This window comes from Hyperolius riggenbachi, chromosome 4, assembly GCF_040937935.1.
Source record: "Hyperolius riggenbachi isolate aHypRig1 chromosome 4, aHypRig1.pri, whole genome shotgun sequence".
NCBI classification, from domain to species: domain Eukaryota; kingdom Metazoa; phylum Chordata; class Amphibia; order Anura; family Hyperoliidae; genus Hyperolius; species Hyperolius riggenbachi.
This window is the reverse complement of record NC_090649.1, coordinates 68,400,257-68,418,185: the sequence shown is the minus strand read 5'-3', so window position 1 is coordinate 68,418,185 and position 17,929 is coordinate 68,400,257. Positions and strand designations below refer to the sequence as shown.

The 17,929-nt window shown below is 47.2% G+C and overlaps 1 protein-coding gene across 1 annotated transcript in view; it reads left to right on the top strand.

Annotated features, from left to right (window-relative positions):
- CLIC5 (chloride intracellular channel 5) overlaps positions 1-5,155 on the top strand; it is a 374,361-nt gene extending 369,206 nt beyond the window's left edge. The window contains exons 6-7 of the mRNA XM_068280168.1: positions 1,258-1,325; positions 4,215-5,155. Coding sequence (XP_068136269.1) covers positions 1,258-1,325; positions 4,215-4,242 — 96 coding nt within the window. The 3' untranslated portion in view covers positions 4,243-5,155. The remainder of the gene's footprint in view (positions 1-1,257; positions 1,326-4,214) is intronic.
- The last annotated feature ends 12,774 nt before the right edge of the window (positions 5,156-17,929 follow it).

Below are 17,929 nucleotides of genomic sequence, written 5' to 3'. Positions count from 1 at the left end.
GGAAGAAAGAGGGACAGAGAGAGACAGGGGTCCCAAAGAGGGACTGTCCCTCCTAAAGAGGGTCAGTAGTGAGCTATGGGTTCGTTCACAGATGGGAGCGCACATGTACACACCTCTTCAACAAGTCCCTGTCTGGAGGCTCAGAGATTCCTTGCACTGGATGGGTGGAGGTGAGGAGGACAGGGTAAACCTCAGAATTATCCCGAGTCTTTTCTCTACCGAGGTTAACATCGAAACGGGACATTTTCTTTCCTTACAGGAACACTTTAAATCAGAAGGAATTAGAAATGTTCTCTTCTACACGAGCAAGAACATCCAGGGTGCATCACTTCAGTATGGTGGGAAGAATATGGAGTTCTTTAAAAGGGGCTAGCCCCTCTTATACCAAATGTTCACAAATAGGTTAATGTCACTTAAATACTCCCTGCAGCCTCTTCTGGGTTGACAAGTCGCGCAGCAGTGCACAGGCGCTTGCCCAGCGGCACGTGCCCTTTATCGTGGGGCACGTGGCTAGGACAGCTCTGCTCATGCACACAATGTAGTCGTGATGGCAAGTGCAGTGTGCTCCTGGCCACAGGCGCGGGATGTAGCATGTGCGCAACCAGTCCAGCGCCTTCGCACTGCTATCCTTTAAAGGGACACTTAAGTCTCTAAAAAAAATTATTTTTACTCACCTAGGGCTTCCAGCAGCCCCCTGCAGCTGTATCGAGCCCACGCCGACTCCATCAGATGCTCCTGGCCCCGCCGGCAGCCACTTCCTGTTTCGGCGACGGGAACGTGAGTGATTATTCACAATCCCGGCCACAATAGCGCCCTCTATGCTGCTATATGCTAAATGCCATAGCAGCATAGAGGGCACTATTGTGGCCGTGAATGCGAAGAATCACTCGCGTTTCCGGCCTGTCAACTCCTGTCGCCGAAACAGGAAGTGGCTGCCGACGGGGCCAGGAGCATCTGATGGAGTCGGCGTGGGCACGATACAGCTGCAGGGGACTGCTGGAAGCCCCAGGTGAGTAAAACTCATTTTTTTTTTCAGAGACTTAAGTGTCCCTTTAAGCACGCTAATGCTTTACAAATATAAGATCCAAGATCTATCTGACTATCTGACTTTCAGAGTTCTCTTCAAAGCAAGATTAAAAACTATACATGATGTATAAAAAAAAAAAAATCATTACAATAAATGTCCGGTACCTGTAACAACGTTTCCTATGTCCGAAGCCCAACACCATGGTAAATACTTTTCTTCTTTCCATCTAGAGCTCCCTACTGTATGGAAAATACAGTCGCTGGATAATCTACTTCCTTTTTCTCGGGTTCGGAAACAGGTACATTTTCTGAATGTGTCATCATTATTCATTGGGGTGGGCTGGGGGGCCAGGGGACCATGATTTCAATACATTTTAGTCAATGTAGAATTTGCTTTTTATTATTCGAAAAGCAGAGTTTAATCCCACTTTTAAGTATAGTTGAAACACAAATCAATCTGCCCCCCCAACTTCCCTCCTTGTGTTACCACCAACAGAGCTTTCTGCTGGTGGCATCTGTTTGCTGCTGCAGTGTTGTTTTTTTTTTTTTTATTAATGTAATTTTTTTTTTTAAAGAGGAGTTGTCAGCCATACCTTTTCAGAAAAACAACAAAAAGTAGATAAGTAGATAAATACTTTCTCTACTTACAAATCATATGTATTGCACTGTCCACGTTTTGATTTTAGTGATTTTTCTACATTAAAAAAAGAGAAAATCCTTCTTAGCATTTCCCATTTTAAGTGTGGCTATTTTTGAAGCCAATCCTGATGTCATTTCCTCCCATACTCTCCTCTGCCTGATTTGCCCGCCCTTCACTATAGAAAGTGCATTGTCTCAGCATGAGAAATATTGGCCAATCAGAGAGGAACAGAAGCGTGGGAGGGGAAAACAGGAGGGAAAGAGGCTTTAGCCAATCAGGCTGCATTAATTAAGTCTGAGAGAAAGTAAAGAAGCAAAAAAGGACAACCCAGCATGCCCTGCAACTTCCTTTTTGTGTACCAAATTTTGTGTGTACCAAATAAGAGTCAGGTAAACTGGGGAATGATCATTTATCAACAAGAAAATAGTAATTTTAACTTTTGGATTGCCTGGTTAGCATCCTTATTACTTGTTTACCAGATAAAAATAAAGAATTGATTTTTAATTTTATGCCCAACAGTTACGCTTTAATAAAAATGTAATTTTTATCTCCGAGTTTTAGACATTACCGTACCCATGGACCCTATTTTCATGTTACTAGGCAAATCTGTCCCTCAAGCCCACAAATTTGACAGAATTCTTATTATCCGAATTCTCACTGCAGCTAGACTCTCGATAGCTTCCAACTGGAAAAAGATAGCCCCTCCTGACATCTCAGAAGTCAAAGCAAAAATTAAGTGGACTAAATTAATGGAGCAACTTACAGCCTCCCTACGGGACTCAGAGGACAGATTCAACAAGATATGGGGCCCATGGGATGACCATATTGGCGGGGAGTGATTGCAAAAAATATTAGAGACCTCCCACACCTATGTCAGGGCTTACCTTTATAACTCACTCAATATCTAACCTACAGGCTACTTGACTCAGGAACCAACCTATCCCAATATTACTCTCATATAGTACGACTATCAAACTGATTTAAAAAAAAAAAAAAAACCTAACCTTTCCCAGAGCACCCTATACCCCTCCCATTCACCCTTTGATGTAGGACTAAATGCTAGTTCTTTTCAACAATATTTGTATGCTTTCTCCATTTTTTCCTTCCTAACAGGTATAAGCAACTAGAGTTACTCCTCTCTCTTTTTTATTTCTTCCCTTCGGACTGAGTAACCTCATAAATGATTATTTTTTATCCGCTACTTCGAGGTTTTGGACTAATCGCTTTTGGAATCTAATTCCACGCTTACTCTTATATCGAGCTAGATAAATCCTGTTAGAAAGTCTATCATGTATACAAATATGTACATTGCTATAGTCTTTTTTCAAGTGTTCTTGCAACTTCTCAATAGTTCTCTCAACTGTTAACACCTACTTTATTTTTGAAAAAATAAAATTAGTGTTACAAAAAAAAAAAAATGTAATTTTTATTCCTTCCCTCCCCCCCTCCCCAAGAGCCAATCAGTGTGATCTGATCGGCTCTCATAGGCATTAGCCTATGCGAGTGATCACTTGAGCCTCTCCTGGAGACAGTTCAGTGACAGAGCTGTCCCCCGTACAGCGCTACAAGAGATCCCAGTGCTGTACAAACAAATATCAGCTCTGTTTTTCTATTTTACAGCCTGTCATCCACGATCGCACCTGGCAGACTGAACACGTAGCTCCGCCTCTCTGCAGGAAACAATCAAGCATGGGTGCGAGTGTTCCCTACTAATTCCCGCCCACCACTCTTGATGCCAATCGACGTTAGGCGGTCCTGAGACTGCCACCATCCCAACGCCTATTGCCGTTAGGCGGTCGGGAAGATGTTAATAGACAGTGACGTTACTCTGCATCTAAGGGAGTCAAGGAGGTGGGCTTAGTTGGTGTGGGGTCCTTTCAGTGAATAAATAAAAAGAAAGGGCGCAGGAGCCCTAACAGAAAAAACAGCACAACCCTAGGCACCTATTATAAAAGCCATGATTTGCGGTGAAGAATGGAAATCTGCTATTGGACACCCCCGGGTGCCGAAACTGACCTTCTATGCTGCACATCGCAGCTCTAACAATGGCTGCAATATGTGTCAAATATTGGTGCATGATTAGCGACAAGCAAGTTCAATTTCAGCACCTGGAGGTGCCCAATAGAATCGTGGGCATCGGGGGCTTGCGGAAAAACAAATTGCCGCATTGCATAGAGGAAGTTCTGCAGCACGGGGTGGGGGGTGTTAAGGTGTAGAAGGGAGGTGGGGTTAGGTGCCATGGGTGGGGGGTTAGGGTTAGGCGCCACCATGTGGGGGGGTCTTAGGGCTAGGCACCACGGGGGGTCTTAGGGTTAGGCACCCCCGGTGGGGGGGTCTAAGGGTTAGGCACCACCGGGGGGGAGGCCTTAAGGTTAGGCACCACCAGGGGGGGACTTAGGGCTAGGCACCACCTGGGGGTAGGGTTATCAGCAGATGGAGGGTTCTGTGTGAGAGTAGGGTTATGTTTAGCCATAGTAAAATATAGGAATCCAGCAGAATCCTCTGTGCCCTTTTTTCTTGATGCCTTTTTTTTTGTATGCTCTTTCAGCATTACAGCCTTTGACAAACATGACTGACTGTGAAGCCACAAGCCCTATTAGCAATGTGAGAAAAGTGAACTGAGCAGCAGCTATTATCTTTATTATACGCTTGTAAGTACCATCATCCTTTTACATCCCCCATTAAACTCTACGAGGAGAAGAACACGATCCTGTTACCTCCACCAGGCCTCTTCCAGGAAGATTAGAATTCAGATGTTCCGCATGTTCCTCAGCCTGATGGATGGTCTGCATGTAAAGAACATTGATCCAGCATTCGTCACTGATAGATTGGGAACCATTCCTTATTGCCTCTCCTATAATGTACAGGCGGACCACACACAGACAACACTCGCCTGCTTCTCTTATTCTTCAGACTTTACTGTATTTTCCCTTTTTAGTTGCCCAGTTAATGATGAATGCAGATGAGTGGACTTTTCACTTTTGATAAATTTTGCTGATCGGCAAAATACACTTGAGAGCAGAGGCACGGCATTGCCAAATTCCGGGCCTGCGATCTCTAATCTAATTTGAGGTGGAAAGTATGAATGGAGTGTAATTATACACTCTGTCTGGCAATGGGAGTGTGGTTCATGTCATCATTTCTGCCTGTAAATAGCCAGTGATGAGTGGACCTTGCGGGCGGCCTTATAGGAGGGTGGCCTACTCTTGGCCTGGGTGTTGCAACCTTACTAACAGACAGCACAATTCATCAGAAATCTGTTTCTCCGGTTACAGAAACAGGACAGTACAGCTTGCAGCGCGGCCGGGCTCACATCCAATAACTTATTATTATTAAGTAGGAATAGTTTTCATTATATCCTATATTTCCATGATAATGTTGTGTCTATGATGGCGTGACTGTTACTACTCTCCCGATAGGTGGTATCTGGGTTACACGGGTCCCCCTCTATGCACACACCCATGCAGCTGCTGTCTTCTTATGCATTCTCCCTTTGTGCATATGTGGCCATGTCCTGTGGCTATCACAGGGCACAAACAATAATGTTCGCACACAGATCTGCCATGCGCAAGCACAGGCAGCACCAAGGCCGGTTCTAGACTTTTTGATGCCTGGGGCAGACTTGTGAGGATAAGCCCCCCCCCCCCCCCCCCCATTAGCACTGCACGTTATAGCTGCAGTGAGAACTCCCAAAACACCCTCTGTATAGGTAGGTAGCCAGGTATAGGTGCCCATAGTATTGGTAGCTAGCAGTGGCATAGCTAAGGAGCTGTGGGCCCCGATGCAAGTTTTACAATGGGGCCCCCCAAGCATTCTATACATAGCAATTGATATGGCGCATCAAAACCTGCCAATGGCAACTACAGTGTCAGAGGTGCAAGAAGGGGATGGGGAGCAGTTTGTTAATGATTACCACTATTCAAAGTATGTATAGAAGTGAGTATTATGAGCACAGGACCAATTAAGAGCTAATACTGCATTTGAGGGAGGGCCGTTGGGGCCCTTCTGGCTCAAGGCTCTGATGCAGTCGCAGACCTCTGCACCCCCTATTGCTATGCCCCTGGTAGCTAGGTTCAGTTGCCCCAGTATAGGTTAGCCATGTACAGTTGCCCCTAGTATAGGTTGGCCAGGTACAGTTGTCCCCAGTATAGGTTGGCCAGGTACAGTTGCTCCCAGCATAGGTTGGCCAGGAACTCTCTTTACTTCCTGTTTCTGCCTGGTGCTGCCCCCAGACTTCTGCCGCCTGAGGAAGCCGCCTCACTTGGCATCATTGGCGGATCGGGCCTGGGCAGCACAGTGGCGTAGTGGTTAGCACTCTCGCCTTGCAGTGCTGGGTCCCTGGTTTGAATCCCAGCCAGGACAGTATCTGCACGGAGTTTATATGTTTTCCCTGTGTCTGTGTGGGTTTCCTCTGGGCACTCCAGTTTCCTCCCACTTCCCAAAAACATACAGATACGCTAATTGGCTTCCCCCTAAATTGGCCTTAGAATATGGAAGGTGGCGCCTAGCCCTAAGACACCCCCACCCCCCATAGTGGTGCCTAACCCTGTCCCTAATACATACACAGACAAATGACTATGGTAGGGAGTAGATTGTGAGCCCCTCTGAGGGACAGTTAAGTGACACGTTTATGTACTCTGTTCAGCGCTGTGGAAGATGTCGGTGCTATATAAATGCTAAATAATAATAACATGAGTTGGTCACACACATCAACCTAGCATATGTAAGCATCCTTGTAGCAGCAGGACACTGCTGTTTACTCTTCACCACTATTTTTAACCTCCACCTGCCCCAATCATAGATTTGTGTACTAACTCCACATGTCTGCTACTTGCCCTGTTCTTCAGCTTGTCTCCTGACCATGTTTGTCTGCTGACCACCCTGAAATGAGCTAAGTTGACAAACAGCGCTTCCTTTAAAGACTGGTCTGCATCTTTTCCTGCCTTCAGTCCGGTGCTCCCTCTTTTTCTCTAGGTGGGGTTTTTAGGTAGCAAAGTCTTAGCCTCTGATGAAATGCCCCACGTGAAACGGCCGTCATGCTTACTGTACCCGTCACCCACCCACCATTCACCATTCTGGTATATGCTGGTGGAATAGACTCTGTTCACATGTACAACTGATACAGTGACTGTTCATGCACATCAATAAAGTATCACAAGCAGTGCTGTCTGCCATTCTTCGGTTCACCTGATTAAATTCCTCCTCCTGCTACCTAGCCTTAACCAGCCACCTAACGAAAAACACCTTCCTGACACATAAACTAAACTTCCCCTTCATGATGAAAACCCAGCTTTATGTCAACTAACCTTAACCTCCCTACCCTGATGAAATCTCTCTTTCTGGTGCCTAACTTTAACCTGTCACCTAACAAAAACCCATTTCCTGACAACTCATATTTACTTCCCTGCCCTGACGTCCCTCTGCTGCCTAATAAAAAATCCCCCGTCCTGACACCGAGTCAGCCGCGTCATACGCGGAAGGAACAGCCCGACACTCAGCAGAGTGTCGCCCGGGCTGCGGCCGTCAGCCATTCCGGAGCGGGGCCTAGGAGAGGAGCCAGGACGCCGTCGTGGGACCTCCCGACCAGTGCTGGACTAAAGAAAGCCCCCGGTGAGTACTATTTTACTTTTTAAGTAGAGCTCGGAGTCCCTTTAATGTTCCAATCATGATAAAAAAAAAAACGTCTTGCCTGAAGCCTAAGTTTATCCACCTTTTCCTAACGCAAGTCTTCTTCATGATGCTTAACTCCAACATCCTAACACTAACTGATAATACTAACCTCCCTATGCTGAGTCCCCTAACTCAATCCATCCCTAGCAACACCTAACCCTAAACTTTCGAGCCTATACATATTCCTAACCAGTGTCCATTTTGGCTTCAGCACCCATTCTACTGGCCTTGTCGAAATGTTCTCTTCCAAACTTTCTTAAATGTAGCACCCTCACCGCAACCATGTTGCCAAAGACAGGGGTGTACCTGAGCATAAGCACCTGATACACTTGTGCCAGATACACCTAATTTCCAAAAAAGGTGGAATTGGTGGAGTTCCCAAACAAGGTGGTATTGGTGGAGTTCCCAAACAAGGTGGTATTGGTAGCGTCCAAAACAAAGTGGTATTGGTGGAATCCCCACACAAGGTTATATTGGGGGAGTTCCCAAACAATGTGGTTTTGGGGGAATCCCCAAGCAAGGTGGTATTGGTGGAGTTCCCAAACAAGGCGATATTGGTGGAGTTCCCAAACAAGGTAGTATTGGTGGTGTTCCTAAACAAGGGGGTATTGGTGGAATCCCCACACAAGGTGGTATTGGCGGAGTTTCCAAAGAAGGTGGTATTGGTGGAGTTTCCAAACAAGGTGGTATTGGTGGAGTTCCCAAACAAGGTGGTATTGGTGGAGTTCCCAAACAAGATGGTATTGGTGGAATCCCCACACAAGGTGGTATTGGTGGAGTTCCCAAACAAGGTGGGATTGGTTGACTTCCCTAATAAGGTAGTATTGGTGGAGTTCCATAACAAGGTGGCATTTGTGGAATTTCCAAACAAGGTTGCATTGGTGGTCTCAAGCAAGCCTTTTTGTACAGGACCCACTTGCAGTTGTGACAGACGCCTATTTCTATGCCACTGGTATTAAAATCATCAACCAAACTGCACAAAAACATTTGGAGAGGCATCTGTATTCTGTAAATTGTGGGTAACCGCAATATCATTCAGACTGTAACAAGGATGTTTCTCCATAAAAAATCTGCTGCGCACAGGAGACACCTGAGTCGTTCTTTGTTTTGGAATAGCTTTTGTATATATTTTTTTATACGATTAACAGTTGCCCCCGACACTATCGTTAACTGTGTATTCCGATACTCCCGCGTGTTCTCTGGCGGGGAGCCGCCGGGCCTGTACTTGCCAGGAAATAAATGGCCCATAGGATCAGACTTCCAGCACACAGATAAATGTTAATGGGACAATCACACAAATAAAATGAACGTTGAGCTTCATTGCACAACCAGCAGCTTACTTATCCAACGCTGGCTGGAGTTTCTTGTTCTCTGGTTTTCCTTAATGACCTCAGCTGCCCTTTATCTCAAAAGTAAGGGCAAAGATCTTAAAATCGGGCCTTATATCCCATTATCCCTTCATATCTAAGGGGTGAATCAGGAAAAAAAGGAGCAGCAGCCCTCATGGACAAAACAGCACTATTATAAAAGCCCTGATTTGCGGCAAAGAACGGACATTTGGGGGCACGGCGGTGCCTGCCATTGAACACCTCCATGCGTCGAAATTTAATTTATTTGCTGTAAATCACAGCTTTTACAATGGTGCACAAATAGCAGCAAACGAGCTAAATTTCGTCAACTGGAAACGCCTGATAGAATCGCACTTCCAGACGCCCAAATTGATTTTCTTGCTGTAAAACGGGGCCCTGTGGCTGGGGAGTATAAAAGTTTTGGCAGGAGGGGGGTCTCAATGTTAAGCACCACTGTAGGGGGGGGTCTTAGGATTAGGCACCACCGGTCGGGGGGCTTAGGGTTAGGCACCACAGTGGGGAACTCTAAGGATTAGGCACCACCGGGGGGGGTCTTAGGGTTTGGCACCACCAGGGTGGGGGTCTTAGGGTTAGGCAAAACCAGGGGGGTCTTAAAGTTGGGCACCACCAAGGGGGGTTGTAGAGTTAGGCACCATCCGTGCGCGAGGGGGGGCTTCGGGTTAGGCACTACCAGGGGGAGTCTTAGGGTTAAGCATCGGTAGAGGGAGGATTCTGTGTGAGAGAAGGGTTGGGTTTAGACATGGTAAACTATCGGTAAATATTACTGATCTGTTACTATTGGAATCCAGCAGTAGAATATCCCTAAAAAAAAGTGGGATCAGCGCATCACCAGGCCGCCTCTGAATGGCCTCAGCTCAGAGATGTGCTGAGCCCCCCCCAGAAACTGCAAACGCACCTTGAACCCAAACAGAGGCTCTGCATATACACCTAAGGAGAACTATTAAGTGGGAGCAGCTGACCAGAAATAAATCAATCAAACATAGCAAAGAAATGAACAGCGCTACTTAAAAACAGATGAGTGCTTACCTGCAAAAAAGTGCACACCCCACTCATGGGATTCAAATACACAATGAGCATACACATGACCTGTCTACCACTTGGAGGATGTTAGTTTCCGCTAACAATTTGCAATTTGTTAGGTACTTGTCCCTCCCACTGTCGAAGAAGTCTTTCCTCCATGGGAGGGGACCTAACACTAACTAAATTCTACCTATGCATATGCATAGCCTGGGCGCGCTACCAGTAAAATTGAGAATTGCGCAAAAAAAGTGGGATCAGCGCATCACCAGGCCGCCTCTGAATGGCCTCAGCTCAGAGATGCGCTGAGCCCCCCCCAGAAACTGCAAACGCACCTTGAACCCAAACAGAGGCTCTGCATATACACCTAAGGAGAACTATTAAGTGGGAGCAGCTGACCAGAAATAAATCAATCAAACATAGCAAAGAAATGAACAGCGCTACTTAAAAACAGATGAGTGCTTACCTGCAAAAAAGTGCACACCCCACTCATGGGATTCAAATACACAATGAGCATACACATGACCTGTCTACCACTTGGAGGATGTTAGTTTCCGCTAACAATTTGCAATTTGTTAGGTACTTGTCCCTCCCACTGTCGAAGAAGACTTCTTCGACAGTGGGAGGGACAAGTACCTAACAAATTGCAAATTGTTAGCGGAAACTAACATCCTCCAAGTGGTAGACAGGTCATGTGTATGCTCATTGTGTATTTGAATCCCATGAGTGGGGTGTGCACTTTTTTGCAGGTAAGCACTCATCTGTTTTTAAGTAGCGCTGTTCATTTCTTTGCTAAGTAGAATATCCCTAATTAAAGCAATATTCTACTAGCGGTAATCCCCTGCAACCTTGTTTCCTGGCAACTTTTTTCCGTGATTGCCAACACATTCTGAAAGTATAATCAGCTGCTTACCTAAAGTTTATGAATGGTTTCCCTGCTCACCTCTACCCACATAAGGTAGAGTGGAGGTATATGGAGTTTGTTTGTAGTTAAGCAAATCATGTGGTCAAAATCATTGTTGAGTGAACTCAGCAACACTTCCATCTGGAAATCTGTTAAGCATAAACAATAATCCAAGGTAAAGACCAATAGTTCAGCTCCTATCTACCCAACCTTGACCTCGACATGAAGTGGGGCAGGAGGTCCAGTTTAGATTTTAGATGCTTTTTGGTGGGCAAAACATAACTGTACTCGGGTATAGTATGCAAGGACAGTTATGCTCCAAAGCCTATTTCTATATTTTTATCCTCTAACTTCCTCCTCCTCTCTAACACTGCAACCCCCACTCCTCAAAAATCCTCACCATACACACCTACAGTGTTTTTGACCTCCAAGATACATGATCCCACAGTCTGGCTGGACAGACACGATCCTCTCTTTCACTTAGAGCCTCTTTAGCTACAAGCAGCCCTGTTCCGATTTCTCCCCCTCCCATAACGTCTGAAACTGCACCTGAGAAACCTCCACGCAGGTCATATATTGCTTGGACTCCACACTGCATCACACATTAAAGCCATACCCCGCCCACTGATATCCTGGGCAAAGGTCAGTGGTTGTAACCTCAATTGCAGTTGGTGAAAGGGTGTATGGTGTAAAGTGTCCATGGAAGGCTTCAGCAGTCTGTATTCATAAGCTGGTGGTGTCCCGGACAGCACCCCCAACAAGACATCATTGCTGGAGCTTTAGAAAACCTAATGATTATATCTGAAGGGTTTTTGGGGAGACACATGGCCGTACATAATGCTCATTGTGGAGGAGAGGGAATGAGAGTGGCAATAGTATATAGAAAATCTGAAGATTTGGTTTCACTTCTGCAGAATGCACTGAAAGGGTTAAGCCTCAGTGTTTACTATATGGTGAGCTGTCTAAGCAGAGCTCTCCTGCAGTCTAATCACAGTTGCTTATAAGAACTAATTAGTCTGGTCAATCTGCCTAAACAAACACAAAACACAAAGAAGTGAATTTCTTCAGCAATTATATGTTGAATAAAGACTTTTCATTGTGTGTTGTTCAAGAGTCCAGGCCCACTTTAAATGGTTGGTTTGGCACATGGTGCAATTTTGATCTGTTTTAATTCAAACTCATTGAAGTTGAGACCCCCACAGTGTATAATAAGAAATCTGATTTTAATAAACGTTAAACTACCTTTACATGTTAAATTCAGTGCATTGCTGCTTTCACGTCAGTCTATCCATTTTCCATGACACAAATTCATATTGTGCAACTTTTTATATTATTTGCATAAGTTTGTTTTTAAGTGCCCTTTTTCTTTTTCTTTTTTTTCCTACACATAAAAAGCCACTTGTATTATGGATACTCCTATAAAATCCCCAGTTGTTATTAGCGTGTGAGTCAAAAAATAAAAAAATAAAAAAGCTGAAAAACACGTGTTTGTGATATTTCAGGCATCCGAGAGAAAGCAAATGACTTCGCAGCCAAGCGCTGGAACAGAAAGCGTATTGCCCAACCGAGTAACAAATTGTCAATTATAGCTCTTTTATAGGTAGGGGCTGTGTACTGAAATGTGCTGTTTTATGCTGTTCTGTTTTTATCCTGAGAGGCTTAACTGCTTAGTAATCAGAATGCTTGTGTGTAAACTGGAAAATGAAGTGGGCACAGGAAATGAAAACTAGAGAAGAACAGGCAAATGGGAAAACTATTCTGTCCACATGTTAATATAGTGTAGAAAAAAAAATAATAATAATAAAATAAAAAATGAAACCGTGGTCTCTGTAATTCCGGCTAACCTGTTAAATTTAAAATAAAAATAGACATATGTGGAATATTTTAGCCAACAAAAGAATTGTAAAAAAAAAAATCATAGAGGCCCTGATGCATAATATTTTTCTTTTTTCTTCTTTTCTCATTAGTTGTCTCACCTTAGCTTTTTTTTTTCACTTTATTTATACAAGACTTTTTTTCAATATCCGTTTGGGGAAAAAAAATTGTAAAAATCGGGTAAATAAAATAATATCAGGCTTCGAAAGCAAAGTTTGTGTGTGTGTCTGTTTGTTTGTTTGTTTGTTTTGTTTTTTGGCACCAATGAGGTATAATACAGATATACAGACTAGAGTTGGGCCAAACCTCCGATTTTCGGTTCGCGAACCGGGTTCGCGAACTTTCGCGAAAGGTTCGGTTCGCGTTAAAGTTCGCGAACCGCAATAGACTTCAATGGGGATGCGAACTTTGAAAAAAAAAATTAATTATGCTGGCCACAAAAGTGATGGAAAAGATGTTTCAAGGGGTCTAACACCTGGAGGGGGGGATGGCGGAGTGGGATACATGCCAAAAGTCCCCGGGAAAAATCTGGATTTGACGCAAAGCAGCGTTTTAAGGGCAGAAATCACATTGAATGTTAAATGACAGGCCTAAAGTGCTTTCAAACATCTTGCATGTGTATACATCAATCAGGTAGTGTAATTAAGGTACTGCTTCACACTGACGCACCAAACTCATCGTGTAACGCACCGCAAACAGCTGTTTGTGTAGTGACGGCCGTGCTGGACTGGTGCGCACCATGGCGAGAGTGCAGGTTTTGGTGGCTTTACAGCCCATATGGTCAGTCACCTGGCTGATGTAGCTGAATGACAGAACAGTGACTGTCCAGCTGATCAAATTTGGTCTGACCACAATGAGGCAACGACCTTATTATCGTGGGTGTGCCCCCCGAGACACTCATCTAGGCGCCGGTCATTGCTCCATTGTGATACGCAAGCCCCTTCACCACGGCAAGGTAATGATCACGAAGGGGAATGGGCGCATGTTCATGCCTTTTCTTTTGTTGTTGCAGCTGCCCGCAGTGCAGCCAGAAAAATTAGGCAGTCATGTACACGCACCCGAAAAATTATTACAGCGGCCGCTGCTAGCAGCGGCCTAAAAAATTCAGCAATCCGCCTGGAGTCCCGGACCCTGTTGGTGGTGGCGGAGAAGGTAGTGAAGCGGCCTGCAGGCAGACATGCTGTGTGGAGGGACTGGGAGCGACTTAGTCTTCTTGGGGCAGGCCAGGCAGCCAGTCACACGGCGTGCAGGCAGAGATGCTGTATGTGCGGGGACTGACTTAGTCTTGGGGCGGGCAGCAGCCCTCCGGGATCCATGCCTCATTCATTTTTATAAAGGTGAGGTACTTAACACTTTTGTGACTTAGGCGACTTCTCTTCTCTGTGACAATGCCTCCAGCTGCGCTGAAGGTCCTTTCTGAGAGGACGCTTGCGGCAGGGCAGGAGAGAAGTTGGATGGCAAATTGGGACAGCTCTGGCCACAGGTCAAGCCTGCGCACCCAGTAGTTCAAGGGTTCCTCATCGCTGTTCACAGCAGTGTCTACATCCACACTTAAGGCCAGGTAGTCGGCTACCTGCCGTTCCAGGCGTTGGTGGAGGGTGGATCCGGAAGGGCTACGGCGAGGCGTTGGACTAAAGAACGTCCGCATGTCCGACATCACCATGAGATCGCTGGAGCGTCCTGTCTTTGACTGCGTGGACACGGGAGGAGGATTAGTGGCAGTGGTACCTTGCTGGCGTTGTGCCGTCACATCACCCTTAAAGGCATTGTAAAGCATAGTTGACAGCTGGTTCTGCATGTGCTGCATCCTTTCCACCTTCCGGTGAGTTGGTAACAGGTCCGCCACTTTGTGCCTGTACCGAGGGTCTAGTAGTGTGGCCACCCAGTACAGCTCATTCCCCTTGAGGTTTTTTATACGGGGGTCCCTCAACAGGCAGGACAGCATAAAAGACGACATCTGCACAAAGTCGGATCCAGTACCCTCCATCTCCTCTTGCTCTTCCTCAGTGACGTCAGGTAAGTCAACCTCCTCCCCCCAGCCGCGAACAATACCACGGGAAGGTTGCGCAGCACAAGCCCCCTGCGACGCCTGCTGCGGTTGTTCTCCTGCCGCTGTCCCCTCCTCCTCCTCCTCCTCCCCCAAAGAAACACCTTGCTCATCATCCTCTGAGTCTGACTCATCTTCTGCACATGACCTCTCTTCTTCCTCCTCCTCCCCCCTCTGTGCTGCCGCAGGTGTTGAGGAAACAGCTGGGTCTGATGAAAATTGGTCCCATGCCTGTTCCTGCCGTAACGGTTCCTGGTCACGCTCATTCGCAGCTTCATCCGCCACTCTACGCACAGCACGCTCCAAGAAGTACGCGTAGGGAATTAAGTCGCTGATGGTGCCCTCACTGCGGCTCACCAGGTTGGTCACCTCCTCAAACGGCCGCATGAGCCTGCATGCATTTTTCATCATTGTCCAGTTGTCGGGCCAGAACATCCCCATCTTCCCAGACTGTTTCGTTCTACTCCAGTTGTAGAGGTACTGGGTGACGGCTTTCTTCTGTTCTAGCAGGCGGGAGAACATGAGGAGGGTCGAGTTCCAGCGAGTGGGGCTATCGCAAATGAGGCGTCTCACCGGCATGTTGTTTTTACGCTGAATTTCTGCAAATCGTGCCATGGCTGTGTAAGAGCGCCTCAAATGCCCACAGAACTTCCTGGCCTGCTTCAGGACATCCGCTAAGCCAGGGTACTTTGCCACAAATCTTTGAACCACCAGATTCATGACATGTGCCATGCAGGGTATGTGTGTCAGCTTCCCCATATGCAAAGCGGCAAGCAGATTGCTGCCGTTGTCGCACACCACGTTGCCTATCTCCAGGTGGTGCGGGGTCAGCCACTCATCCACCTGTTTCTTAAGAGCAGCCAGGAGAGCTGCTCCAGTGTGACTCTCCGCTTTGAGACAAGCCATGTCTAAGATGGCGTGACACCGTCGTACCTGGCATGCAGCATAGGCCCTGCAGAGCTGGGGCTGTGTAGCTGGAGAGGAGAACTGCCACTCAGCCAAGGAGGAGGAGGAGGACAGCGAAGAGCATGTAGCAGGAGGAGAGGAGGTGGCAGGAGGCCTGCCTGCAAGCCGTGGAGGTGTCACAATTTGGTCCGCCGCTTTCTGCTTGCCATCGTTCACCACCAGGTTCACCCAATGGGCTGTGTAGGTAATGTAGCGGCCCTGCCCGTGCTTGGCAGACCAGGCATCCGTGGTCAGGTGTACCCTTGACCCAACGCTCTTCGCAAGAGATGACACCACTTGCCTCTCAACTTCACGGTGCAGTTGGGGTATGGCCTTTCTGGAAAAATAAGTGCGGCCTGGCATCTTCCACTGCGGTGTTCCGATGGCCACAAATTTACGGAAGGCCTCAGAGTCCACCAGCCGGTATGGTAACAGCTGGCGAGCTAACAGTTCCGCCACGCCAGCTGTCAGACGCCGGGCAAGGGGGTGACTGGCCAAAAGTGGCTTCTTCCGCTCAAACATTTCCTTCACGGACACCTGACTGCTGCTGTGGGCAGAGGAGCAGGAACCGCTCAAGGGCAGAGGCGGAGTGGAGGAGGGTGCCTGTGAAGGTGCAAGGGAGAGAGCGGCATAAGCAGATGATGCACCTGAAGGAGGAAGAGGAGAAGGAGGGTGACTTTGCTTTTGTGTGCTGCTGCTGCTTTTGCTCAGGTGGCCATCCCATTGCTGTTTGTGCCTTTTCTGCAGGTGCCTTCGTAAGGCACTTGTCCCTACGTGAGTGTTGGCCTTTCCACGGCTCAATTTTTGTTGGCAGAGCGAACAGATGGCTTTGGTCCGATCTGAGGCACACACATTAAAAAATTTCCACACCGCTGAGCCACCCTGGGATGTGGGCACCTCAGCAGCTGATGCTGAAGGGCAAGTTGGCTGGCTGTACATAGGTGGCGAATCTGGCGATACATGGTGCCGGACTCTGCCACCAGCTGTTTCTGACGAAGAGCTGCCCCAGCTTCTTTCAGCAACTTCTATCCTCCTACTACTCTCTGACTCCCCCTCTGAACTGTCCCCCTCTTCATCTCCTCTATTGGGAACATACAGAGGATCCCTATCATCGTCATCATCGTAATCATCCTGCCCAGCTTCGCTTGCCTCAGAAAAATCCAAATGTGTAGGTCCTTCATCCTCCTTACACGTTACATCCATAGTGTTGTCGCGTAACGCAGACATATGAGCTGGTGAAAATTCATCTGGCTGTAACAATGGCTGTGCATCAGTGATTTCACCACCACTAAATAATTCTTGCGAAGTGTCAAATGCAGCGGAAGTGGTGCTAGTAGTAGCGCTGGTGGCTGAGCAAGATGAGGTGTTCTGTGTCGCTAAATACTCAACCACGTCCTGACAATCTTGGGAGGTGATGGGACGTGCCTTCTTCCGAGCACTGTACTGTGGGCCAGGTCCACACGAAATTACATTTACACGACCTCGCGCAGACCTGCCGGGTGGCCTTCCTCTGCCTCTGCCACTACCTCTTCCTCTTCCTCTACCTGTTTTGTCCATATCGGGTATGCACGGAGTGGTATATCACACTGCGTGCACTCACGTAGGTAGGTGGGTTCACTTAACTGCACAGGTATGCGCACTGATGCGGTGGGTTCACTGAACAGTACAGGTATACAGTGGCGGGTTCACTGAACACAACAGGTATGCAGTGGCGTGTTCACTAAACAGGTATACAGTGGCAGGTCCACTGAACAGAACAGGTATACAGTGGCAGGTCCACTGAACAGAACAGGTATACAGTGGCGGGTCCACTGAACAGAACAGGTATACAGTGGCGGGTTCACAGAACAGGTATGCAGTGGCAGGTTCACTGAACACAACAGGTATGCAGTGGCGTGTTCACTAAACAGGTATACAGTGGCAGGTCCACTGAACAGAACAGGTATACAGTGGCGGGTTCACAGAACAGGTATACAGTGGCGGGTCCACTGAACAGAACAGGTATACAGTGGCGGGTTCACAGAACAGGTATGCAGTGGCAGGTTCACTGAACACAACAGGTATGCAGTGGCGTGTTCACTAAACAGGTATACAGTGGCAGGTCCACTGAACAGAACAGGTATACAGTGGCGGGTTCACAGAACAGGTATACAGTGGCGGGTCCACTGAACAGAACAGGTATACAGTGGCGGGTTCACAGAACAGGTATACAGTGGCGGGTCCACTGAACAGAACAGGTATACAGTGGCGGGTTCACAGAACAGGTATACAGTGGCGGGTCCACTGAACAGAACAGGTATACAGTGGCGGGTTCACAGAACAGGTATACAGTGGCAGGATCACTGAACAGGTATGCAGTGGCAGGATCACAGTACAGGTATGCAGTGGGCTGAGGGCTCACTGAACAGAACAGGTATGCTGTGGCAGGATCACTG